The sequence below is a fragment of the Pyxicephalus adspersus genome, chromosome 3 (genome assembly GCF_032062135.1).
Source record: "Pyxicephalus adspersus chromosome 3, UCB_Pads_2.0, whole genome shotgun sequence".
Taxonomy (NCBI): Eukaryota; Metazoa; Chordata; class Amphibia; order Anura; family Pyxicephalidae; genus Pyxicephalus; species Pyxicephalus adspersus.
Genome location: NC_092860.1, coordinates 101,228,729 through 101,241,714, shown reverse-complemented (window position 1 = coordinate 101,241,714; position 12,986 = coordinate 101,228,729). Strand labels below are relative to the sequence as shown.

Below are 12,986 nucleotides of genomic sequence, written 5' to 3'. Positions count from 1 at the left end.
ACCCTGTTGACTAAGAACGTAAAATATTTTTCTATTACTCTGCATCTGTAAAGACTTCTGATTTCTCCAACACTGACGATGTTGCTCCTGTCTCCATAATACTTTCTTTACTGCTTGTGGCATAGAAGCACAATGCTGACAGTGGGACTAAAATAGGACAAGAGGCAAAACTGCCATCCATTCCAAAACTGACTAGAGTAGATACAGCAAGATTGCAAAGCATTGTGAGCTCTGTTCCAAACATGGTATTGGGTTATTGTAAATGAATACAGAACAAATGGTAAATGATTGACTTATGTATTTAGGGGCTGAAGCAGTGCTGTTGTCATTGCATCAATATTCTGCAATCTGTTATTACATTTACATGCATACACATACCATTCTAAAATATTCATCTGTGAACAACTAACACATCAATAGGTTATTGAATTAGAAGTTCACATTTTTCCTGGAGGAGCTAAAATACTATCATAAATACTTTGACAAGAGCAATAAATGTAAGATGCTGTTGTTACTGAAAGCCCAACTTAACCTTGTAGTTTAGTTCACCTAAAGACATGAAATGGCATACAAAGGCTTACATACAGTTGGTTTACATAAAAAAAAAAAAAAAAAAGCCACAGCCCAAGTTTTCTTCCAGCAGCTTTAAACTGGGAATTCTTACTTTCTGTGGGGGCAGTTATCTTTTTCCAGGCTTTTCTACTCTTCTTTAGAAAGAAAACAATTTGTAAGGTAGTAAACATCTTATGATGCACAAGAAATGTATTTATGATGAACTATATTTTTAGCTGAGTAAATCAAAGTTTTTTTTAAATCTTCTCAAAATAAACTAAATGCCCTGAATACAAAGCCTGTTTTATAGAAAATATTATTATGATTCATGACACAAATGTTTTCAGCTTTATCATGTTTTTTTACAAGCAAACAGTCCAATCTAAGATGAACTCTTAAACAAGAGGACAAAAAAAAGCTTTTTAACAGTGAACCCATTCAACCCAGTAATATTTCAAAATGGTATATGATAGCCTACCTAAATACTTGGTAACACAAACTTCAAAACAGGCATTTACAACATATCTAAACTTTCAGCAAAATGCAATATCCCTTGCAGGAATACATTTTTTTTTTTTTTGCAACACTAGCTACTCCTATATTTTGAGGAGCCCCACAAATTAGTCTAGGTATTGCTATCAACCAGCCCAATGGCACTCTACAAAGTTCTTAGTAATTTTCTATCCTTGCTTATATTTCTAGTGTTACTTCTGGTGTACTTTACAACAGTACTTGTGGAAGCAAATTTAATACAAGATAACACTTTGGTCATGCTACCTGTGGCAGAATTACTATTACAGCTTGTGGTTGTAGCACAATTCAATGAGTCTGATTTATTAAAGCTCTCCTGGAGAAGAATACACTTTAATCAGTGAAGCTGGGTGATCCAGCATACCTGGAATGAATTTATTCAGAGTCAATTGCTATTTGCTAGCAAATGATTTGAATCCTGGACCAGATCCATTACAGGTTTGCTGGATCACCCAGCTTCACTGATGAAAGTGTATCCTCTCCAGCCTTGGAGAACATTAATAAATAAGGCCCAAGGACTAAAAATGTTCTTCTTTTCCGACTGGACTTGGTGAGATTTACCAACACTGCCTGTCAGTACACCTTTCTGTTACTGGGATCCAATATTCTAGGCTCAGATATTTCCACAGCTGCTAGCCAGGTTACCAGGGGATGACTTAAACACACCGAAATGGCAATCCAAGCTTTGCTGTGGTGTACAATGTTGGGTGACACATGGCCCTTGTCTACTAGATACTTGACTGCTAACAAACAGATTCAGACTCTTCTCCTTTAAGCCAAAACAAAGGTTAGCTATAAAAAACCCTCATTTTCTAACATCTGCAGGTATACAATCTGACTTTTGAACCCATCCAGCTTCAAAATTTGAGTTTGATTTCCGAATGTAAAGAAACAGCCTGAATCGCACCAGTCATGTAGACATGTAACGGCCTATTACCTCTATACAGATGTTCATGTCAAAAGAACTAAATAATTGGTAGAAAGACAACATGCATGTATTCTTCCTGGAGGAACTTTCACTGATCGTTCTGTGCTACTGTCTGTATGTTTCTGTTTCCAGTACAATGATTTAACATATAAAACAATGTCAGTCTTCCTCCTAATAAGTGTTCTGAGATACTGTCTACGCATTATTTCATACAGTAATTAAAAATGAACTGTTACAGGTTAACTGTGTTATACCAGAAATGATAAATGGGAAAACCATATTAAAATGCATAGCTTCTTAAAGCCGGTTTCTGTGAAAATCCTGCTTCATCTCTGTGGAATCCACACCAAGGACACATATAGGCAAGATAAACAGAGTAAATGGAATACAAAGTGATTCTGTGGATCATACTGCATAAATAACCTTGATGGTTTCTTTTTGTCGGCTAGCAATTAGATACAGTTGATGCATAATCACAGAAGAAAAAACTTCAGGCATGAATAGCATGTTTATACAAACAATGCACTCTTACTTAAGTTGGAAAGTGTGAGAAAAAGCAATCAGAAAATATTTTCCACAATGACCCATTGATAGCAATCCCTAAGGCACATCAATTTAGACATAAATTAACGCTGCTTTTCATCATGTTAAAATGGTTACTGATCTGCTTTACAAACTCTAGGGAAATCCAAATCTTTATTATATTGTCAAATAATACATCTAATGTGATTAACTCTTAAGTTTTGGAAAATAATTTTTTTCATATCACTAAGGACATTGTTCTTGCAACAAAGGCATCTAGTATAATCTGTTTATAGGCCACTCAATTTTGGAGTACTTTATTTTTGTCTATCTATTCTACTTTAGAGCTTGTTTTGACAGTGGAAACAGCAACAACTTAGAAAGTTTTTTTTCTTATTAAATTGCAATTGTGAATAAATTTAGAATCATATAAATAGTAGCTAAACCAAGAGCCAATATGGTGGTGAAACCTAAATTCCGCTGCGGTTGACCTATAGATGCACACAAATTGACCTTTCCGAGCTTGTGCTTATGCCAAGATCCAAAATTTCTTGATCCTTAACCCAAAATTACATTAAGGACTTCTACTTATGTTTCAAAAGTGTGATCATATAATTAGCCAATAATAGCCAAATACAAGAATGCTATTATTTGGGATGGGTTTGACATTGATATACATAAAAAAAATATGTTCTAAGAATGTACAGATAGGAAGATGGAGAATATGAAGATGTCATTGCATTTGAAACATCTAACATGTTTAAATATAACTAGTCAGATAAGGAAAAGATTGTTGTGCATCCATAATCACTTTAAAATACAATTATCAACTCCCATAAATGGTAAAATTGAGCCTATGAATAAATTTAGAGATACATCTACTCTGTTTACACAGCCACTGGAAAATGTGTTTAAGCTTTTAAAGTAAAAAAATCTCTGTGTTAAGTTCCTTACTCTTTTCTACTTAATGGTTGATACTCCTTGCATGTTATTCTGAGTATTGTTGTGCTTGTTATTTATAAATTTGTGTTTGTATCTTACTTTGTATAACATGATTTCCATAATAGGGTACACTTTTGCTACCATTGTTCTTTTGTTTTCATTTTTTGCTACAGATCTCTGCTGTTTCACAATATATGTCTGCTTTGCGGCTATTTGACCATTAAGTTATGGCACTCTAAATAAAATGCTATTTGTTGATGTTTAGGTTTCACTTATGCATAAGTATTTGTGAACTGCATTTTCTGCTGTTATTTTGTATTATTCTCTGTAAGATACATAGCTTCCTTTTTTTATAATACCTTCACAGCGCTCTTTTCATAGAGATTGGTGTTTCTGTAGCCAGATGGACAGCATAAATGTGGTCCTTTAGCAAGCATCAAAAAAATAAAACCGCATATAAAAACAAATCCTTATTTTACCAACAATTATGGTTGGAGGGAAAATGCATATACAGTACTTGTTAGTAGTTTCGGAATATGAGTGTATACATTGCCAAATCTTGATTGGTATTTGTTTTAAACAGAGTAGCTGTCAGTGCACCACAATGGAAACTTTCCATCCCTTCCTGTACCACAGATACAACCGAAAATTAAAAAGGAGGGCAATTACCTTCTTAGAAAGTTGTCCCTGAAAAGCTGTCCTTATTCTTTATTGGAAATATTCCCCTCACCTCTTGCTCCAGGGATGACTATTCTTATTTCTGACTACCCCTTACTCTTTTGTTTATGCCATTGGTTATCAGTACAAATAAAGGGGAAAATCCCCCTATATCTAGCAATAACATTTTGCATTTTGACATTTTGATGACATTAGATTTTGATCTAATGCTTTTCTACTTTATCAATATATATCTATATGTGGATAGTCCCCGAATTAAGGACATCCAACATATGTACGACTCCTAGATACGAACAGGACTTCCCTGCTAATTCCTGTGCATGCTCGATAGGTTGGAGGGGGGCAGTTTGCATGACTTGCTGAAAAAATCTTTTGCTAAACACAGCTGAGGTTTTGGGTGATATACAAATTCAACTTAGGAACAAACCTACAGTTCCTATTTCCTTATGTACCTGGGGACTTCCTTTATAAAAGACATTTCAAGGTTTACCTTTGTTTAACCCGGAGAGGTTAAAAAAAAAAAAAACATTTATACTTTGTGTGATGTACACAAAGCTGGACAAATATTTAGGCAGTAAATATGGTTAAGATGACATTAGTAAGTTATTGAAAGGTCAGGGATTCTAATTGTAATATGATATAGATATGTTTCCCCTCAGGCACTTTAACTGTTTTTCTTGGCTTTTTTCAACATTTCTACTGTTTGATAAAGTTTGCTATTAAAAACCTCATTAGCACTACATCTAGCAGATAGTGTCTTTGAAGACACTTTATTTTTCATAGTGTATTGCTCATTTTTGATATTGCGGACATCTGTAACTGTGGCTTACTGTTATAATACAATACTTTCTAAAGAATTGATCCTGTTTTGGCTCCATAAGGGCCAGGCAGTTGTTACATACATTTGCGCTACATAGACAATGGTATACTCAAGGATCTTGTACAATCAGATTGTATAGAGTATGACCAGCCTTAAAGTGGACCTATACTGAGAAACGATGTACACAGTTATTGTAAAAATTTGATAATTGCTTGGATATAAAGCTGTAGTTTTAGTCTCCCAGGTAAATGTAAATTCCTACCAAGGGCCATTTTTTTTTCTTTACTGTCCATCTACCCATACCTTCCTAAGTTAAGCTTCCTAAGCTTCCTTCCACACTCTTTGAGCAAAGTTTTGGCTTGACCAATATATATATATATATATATATATATATATTATAAATATATTATAATTATATTATAAATGCATTTGACATATGTATATGTCCTCCTTAGAAATATTGTTATAACTGCTGTAATGCATACAGCTCTAAATGTCTTTTATTCCTCTACAAAGTCATGCAATGATACTTGAAAAAGTACCACTGTCAATTTCTGCAGGATTCTCATATACAGTTCCACTATAGGGAAAAGGGGGGAAAAGGCAAAGAAAAACAATAACCATTTTATAGTGACATTTTCACATGATGTGATCTTGTCATTTATCATAAATATGTGCTTTGATAGATAATATTTGTAATTAGGTTACAGACTGACCTTTGTAATATCATCATGCGTATCACAGCAAGGATGAATGAAACATTTCTCTTACTTGACAGGCCATTTATAAAAACGTACCCTGTAATTTTAAAAGAACAACATTCTTGTACATTGTAATCATAGTTCTGCTGTTGGGACTCGACCCATATCAATTCACTTATTCTGCAATATGCATGCATTTTTTAATGCATACAAGCTGCAGTTAAAACATTTCCTATCAATATATTGCAATACTGCATGCTGCTACGTTAATGTGCCTGTACTTGTACGTGTACTATCACCTATTGTTTTACATTTTGTAAGAAAGTGCCCAAGAGGATCATTTGTGATCATATAGGTTAAAATTTCAGTCAGTGCTTTTCAACCTGGGCTGTTCCATGCAAGGCCCTCTTCTCCACCTTACTTACATAAACAAAGCCTTGAGGCAAAAGACGTCTTTATGACCCTGAGATCTTTGAAGAAAATGCCCTGAGGGTACTCATAAATGGGTCTTATATAATGTATTACCTGTGGGACTTAGTTTAGCTTTGCAGCAGCAATTTGGTTTTTTTTGTAGTTTTGAAGCCCACAGGAATCCCCCTGCACATTACAGGGAGGAAAAACAGAAGGAAAACTTTTGCCACCCTGCTGTACTGAAGGGGTGTAGCTTTTCCACGTCATGCTCCTACATGTCTGGTCACTTGGGGGGGTGCATTGGCTGCTTCTATGTATGGTTTGCAACAAAGTGGGTCCAGGGTGTTCAGTGCAATTATCATGGCTACCCTGGTTGGTAGAGAGGTGTCCATGATAAAAGTTGGCAGTAGTTGCATAAGAGCTTGAGAGTCAATAGTGGGAATCATAATTATTGTAGGCAGGAAAACCTTTATTATTATTATTATTATTATTATTATTATTATTAATAAACAGTATTTATATAGCGCCAACATATTACGCAGTGCTGTACAATAAATAGGGGTTTCAACTGACAGATACAAATAATGACACAGGAGGAGGAGAGGACCTTGCCCAGAAAAATAACCTTTAAAAAGCACTTTATGTATTATATTGATCATTTTACAGCTGTGATAGTGGCATTTGGCAGAGTAACACAAATGTCTCCCCTAGTCTTTATGGCAACCTAGCCTATGGCTAGGAAAATCCAGCTCCAAGATGTCATTTAGAAATCCATTTTGCCAGATAAATAAATAACTAGCTGATGCCTCTCTTCTGTCATCCAAAACAATCACTAATGGCAACTATATGTTTAAAGTCATGCATGAGTTTTGGTAATGTAATCCTAAAAGTTGATTTCAGTGTGGTTTCTCCAACATTAGTTCCCTGCAAAGTGGGGCAGCAGAACAGGTAAGTATCCATTGCTTTCTTTATTGAATGCCTTACCACGCATGCCTCTACATGTGGCTGCACAGGAATAACCCACCATTGCCACTTTTAGGTGACCAATGCAAACTTATATAGTGAATGTTTGAGTTAGATCATATAGACAGGTAGTGGCTAAAAAGGGTTGGAGGTGTTTAGTGGCAATGGGATGCAAAAATAGGAAAACTATATTATTTATGATACATAGTGATTTAGCTTATTACATGTCATTTAGGCAGGACTAACATCAACTGTAAACTTTGAATGAACACTTTTTTTTTCTGAACAATTTGTTTTCTTCCGAATGGTAATAGTTTTAATCTCTTGTATTGTGTGTTCCCACATTTGTTTGGCTAAATTATATATCTGGTGCTGTGCATGCCCTATAAATACCCCTGGCACTTTTTCTGGCTTATTTTGCCTTTATTAGCAGCAGTTAGTCCCAACTTCCAACCAAATGAATAGGTGTGCAGTTAGCTAAATACCTTGTACTTAAAAATAGCATTTTATTATTGTGTTCCCAGTTTTGCAGAAAGCGTTTTTTGATAAGTAGTCCAAAAAATTGTAAAACTTTCTCCAAACTCCACACTTTCTCCAAATGTATAGTTTAGGTGGGAAGCCCAGATTTTCTAGCAATAACAAAGGCCAGTTGCTTAACAGCTTTCTTTACCATACCTTACCTAATGGTTTTAGTGTTTCCGATTACATACATCCTATTTTTTGTTCTGTTTACAAAAAAAGACATTATTACAAAAAAAAGTGTTATTTAACACAAAAGCATTATTAAATTCCTTTCATCCACCAAGTACATTCAGAATGGACTTGAAAAAGGGTAAGAACAGCATCAGCATTTTAAATGTCATACAAGCGTCCAGAAAAAAGTTCCTCCCTGTGAGTTATTTTCGATGGGGCTCATTTTTAAAGGTTATGTTCCCTCATATTCCCCTTTCATAAGTGTAAAAATATCAAGGTTAATGTAATGCTCAGAGGTGCACTGCAATTTCATTTTTTAAGACTTGTATTTACACTGCTGGCTTGTATCATGTGAGCTATATACAATGTAATAAAATACCTGACACATTTAATATACGCAGACCATTAAAGGTTCTCCCAGAAAAACATACTCTTTTTACTTACATAGGAAGGCTGTACAGCGATTTACATCCCTCAGCTCATTAACTTCCACTGGATAGCCAAGGGCTGTTTGACGTCTAAGGCATTATCTGAATTCATCTGTATTTAAAAGGGCTGCTTGTTTGGGGAGTTGCTGCCAAACATACTTATAAAAGGGAATAGGCATCTATGGTAGTGTTGCCCTTAACAAGTCAGCAGAGCTCATCTTTGTATTCCAATGGAAGTTAATGAGCTGCGGGGTACAAATCACTAAAAAAAACTTTCATTGGTATGTAGAAATGATTTAACCCTGTCTTAGAAAAAACAATTTAAAGTATACTTTCATAATAAACGAGATACCTAAATGGAAAATATTCCCATGTTTTTACTTTGCCAGTTGTCAGTGAGGTTGGCTGTATCCCTATTTAATGTACAGCGCTGCGTAATATGTTGGCGCTATATAAATCATGTTTGTTAATAATATTATTAATAATATTAAGAAGAAGAATAAACCAAATGGAAATGACTCTATTATAAAAGCCTTAGTCACCTAGGATAAGTTTATTAAGAGATTTCTGAGATCTGTGCAGGTTACTTAATATCTGTGTTACTTTTTATTTGTGCTTTATTAGGTGCAAACCAAATGAGATTCTATTTGTTCCACAATAACAAGTAGGCACGTCACTATGAAATAAAAATGTGCCTAATGTTAAAAAGTCTCATCTTCTTTCTAATGTGCTGATGTCGGCTCTGAAAAACTGAAAGAATTCCTGAAGTACATACTTATCTTGGAGAATTTGCTGCTTCTTTTGCTCACAATATGTCTACTAAAGGATAAGGCTATCACAAAATATGAGCCTGAAATAACCTCACTTGTCCTTGACATTTTGTCCCATGATCAGTCATTTCTAGTTGCCAAGACAGGTGCTGCTTCTGAGGGCCTCTACCAGTGGCTTTAGTAAGCCACATATAGTGGATATAAAAAGTGTGCACACCCCTGTTAAAATGCATGCCAGATTTTTGTGATGTAAAGGAATGAGACCACAATAAATCATTGTAAAGCTTTTCCTAACATTATTGTGACCTATAACCTGTACAATCTATTTGAAAAACAATCTGTTAGGGACAAATATAAAAAAATAAAAAAAAAATACAATAAGCTGTTTGCATAGGTGTGTACACCCCTAACCTAATACTTTGTTGATTTAATTACATCATTCATTTTTCTTGAGTAGGAGTCGATCAGCATGGCACTTCTTGACTTGGCAATAATTGCCCATTCTTTCTTGCAAAAGCTCCCCATATCTGTCAGACTGCGAGATAATCTCTTGTGCACAGTCTTCTTCAGGTCACCTCACAGATTTTCCATTGGGTTTAGGTCTGGGCTCTGGCTGGGCCATTCCAAAATTTAAATTTTCTTCTGATTCAGCCATTCTTTAGTTGATTTGTTGTAAGTATGCTTGGGGTCATTGTTGGGTTGAAATGTGGAAATCCTCTTCACATTCAGATTTCTAGCAGACGCTTGAAGGTTTTGGCCAAAAATAACTGACATTTGGAAGTGTTCATAATTCCCTCCACCTTGACTAAAGCCTTAGTTCCAGCTGAGGAAATACAAAGCATGATAATTCCACTTCAACGCTTCACCATGGGGCTGATGTCCTCTATCCTGTGTGGTCCTTCACCTCTAAAACATTTTTTTATTGCAATTTTCATTTTGTGAAGCTTGTTGCTATTGAAATGTGTTGTATCACCATGACAAGAATAAATGAATTGTCAGGCCATCAGAAAGAACTTTGTGGAGGTCAGCTCACCAAATTAATTTGGATGTAGTATGTCTGGAAAAGGCCTTTGCTGCCCAAAACGGATCATAAGATCAAGACAACAGTGCACCATTCAAAATATAGGCAAAGATCTACCCTTCTGGAACAATGGGCCTGGTGCTTCCTCAGTCTCATCTGCAGAGATGCAAATAGGTTTGTGAACTTTGCTGCAAACATTGACATCAATGGGAAGCAAACTTTACCATTTATTTTTTCCTACAGTAAAGGCCAATTGCCATTCTACTGTTGAATAAATAGCATGAAAAGCTGGAAATGTGTTTTTTTGTGTTCTATATGATCTTTGTGTTTATAATATCTAAATGGATCAAATTATTTTTGTTACTCGTCACATTACACACATATATTTGCCAATAGGTATTTTTTAAGCTTATCAATATGTACACTCAATTTAGATGTTGCCTTGAGGGATTTTGGAACATCCACCTTTAATGTTGACATTATTTTTTGGACAGTAATACAGAAATTATTCATGATGACTGAATCCCTTCTGGCTATCTATATTCTTCTGTCTCACAGTAAATTAGTATTGGAGCTGACTCAGTTTATTCTGCTTAATGTATGCACAACACTACAGGGTGTTGTGTAAGATTCACTTAAAGCGTATTTCAGAGGTTTTTTGATAAAGGAAATCATCTCCAGTAAACCAACCACTAAGAAAGAAGAAGGATTGGATAGAAGCATACTTAGAGGAGCAGGGTAAAAATATTTTAGCAATCCAAGCTTTGAGAAGCAAGGGAGGTGGTACAAACTATAAGATCAGTTACAAATATTATACAAATAGAAAGTACATAGAAAGTCAGTGGACAAAAAACAGCATGTGAAGGGCATTTGCTTTGTTTTACTATACAGACCAACAAATATATGAAAGGTAACTATGAACCAATACTTCAGAACCAATGCAGACGTAGAAATTCAGATGCCAATGATTAGTTAATTATACATTTTACTTCAATCTGACTCTAGATCAGATCATTTTACTTGATAGGAAATCAATCTGAAGGAAACAATCTGCCTGTATGTAATTGGCCTCAACTTGCAGTTTATTGCTCACAGATTGTTAATAATTAGATGCACAGCAGTGTTTTTCCCACTGGACAGGATTGTATGTTTGATGGCAGTACAAACACATATCATCATATGTGGTCTGTGGATGTTGATTGGGTCAAAATATTTAATTCTCTAAAGATGAATGGTGAATGTTCAGTTGGTAATTTTTAAATTATCATTGCATATCCTGTGCATTTTGTATATATATATATATATATATATATATATATATTGGGGTGCTGTACTTAATTATTAGTTAGTGATTAGTAAGTTTGAAACTTTCCTTTTGTTGAAAAACAAATGCTCAATAAATAAATTGTTATTGAAAGATCCACAGAACTAGCAAATTCACCAATGAAAATCAAAGACATTGGAGGTTGGGTGGATGGGTCTATTAAAACCCCAATTTTGATCTACTTTTTTCAGAGTTACCCATTACACTTTTTAAATTGTGTGTTTTTATCACATTTATTTGGGCTCACTGCTTGAAGATCTGATATTTACTTATTTAAATATATTTAAAAAAAACAATGTTTTTTATGAATGAGGAATTAATTTATTGGATTTCCCATCACTTTCTACAATGGTGACAATGGTAACTGGAATGGGTACACAGACAGCAATACGAAGGGGTTGTATTCCTTCCATATTTAGTTCAAAACCAAATATGAATTTAGTTTATAATATAAAAATATAAAGTTCATACTATTACTAATAACTGAAAGACCCAGAAAGTGAAAGGGCTAGGTCAAATATTCACAGTAGTGGTAGAGATTTGCATTTAACAGTGTGATAAACAATGTTTAAGGCCACTAGATATACACATGTTTGCATCCTAAAAGGTCAGAAACTGCTCAGTTAATGTGCAATGATAAAAATCACCCTACCTTTGCAATTTTATATCAATAATATCCCACTAAAAATATTTGTCAAGGGCAGTCCGCATTCTTCACCCACCAAGCCTTGCTGCAAACTCACCGCTGCAGTCATTTTCTTTTCTTCCTGTTCTCTCTCTTTGATTACTGCCCGACAGTGTGCTATGGGGAACACAGATGTACAAACTTCTAACCAATGCATTCAGCCTATTACTCAATTATTTTTCAATAATTTTCACACACAATTTTATATTATTTTCATTCTCTCACACATTTTTTTTCTTTTTGTAGAAACATTCCACTTGCAATATGTATATCGATGGTAACTGTGACAGTTGGGTATGTCTTAACCAATGTGGCCTACTACACAACCATTACAGCAGAAGAGCTGGTAGCTTCCAGTGCCGTAGCTGTGGTAAGAAAGCATACAAACCTATATGATTAAAAATTGCAGATATTTTTTTAATTGCCATATTGAAAATTGTATTGGAATGTAACATGTATGTACAAAAAAAAAAAAACAGCTTTTGTAGCAGTCACTAGCTTAAGACAGCCTAATACATGTTGTATTTAGGAAAATTGTTTTCATATAGTACAATAGTTTTAGCTATCCTCTTTTTAACGTATTCCTGCCTGCAAACTATTTATTAATGTTTCTCAGCACACAACAGAATATGTTTCTAGATGCCATCCTTTTGGGAGCTACCAGATGGTATATTAAGCAGCTGCCAGTGACAGCTTTGGTCTCCACTAACAATCAGGAATCAGTGCTCTCTTGGTCATCTGTAATATAGTATGGTATAATGGTATAGTATAAAATAATATGATTTCAACTTCCAAAACCAATTGCAGTATGTAGATATCTCTGTTTATTACTTTAATTGTTTAGTACAATTATAGTATTAAAATTTGTATATATATAGATGCTCCTTACTAAACAACCAGGTTCTGTTCTTGAGACGTGGGGGTTAAGTGAAAATTGGTCATTAAGAGAGTAGCATAAGATCCCGGTCTGCAGTGCTGTGAGCGTGTATCTCAGACCGGAGATCGTAGAGGAATGCA

At 34.8% G+C, this 12,986-nt stretch overlaps 1 protein-coding gene across 1 annotated transcript in view; it reads left to right on the top strand.

Annotated features, from left to right (window-relative positions):
• Positions 1-12,986, top strand: part of SLC7A11 (solute carrier family 7 member 11) — a 124,245-nt gene that overhangs the window by 72,695 nt on the left and 38,564 nt on the right. Inside the window, 1 exon segment of the mRNA XM_072405832.1 lies at positions 12,216-12,339. Coding sequence (XP_072261933.1) covers positions 12,216-12,339 — 124 coding nt within the window.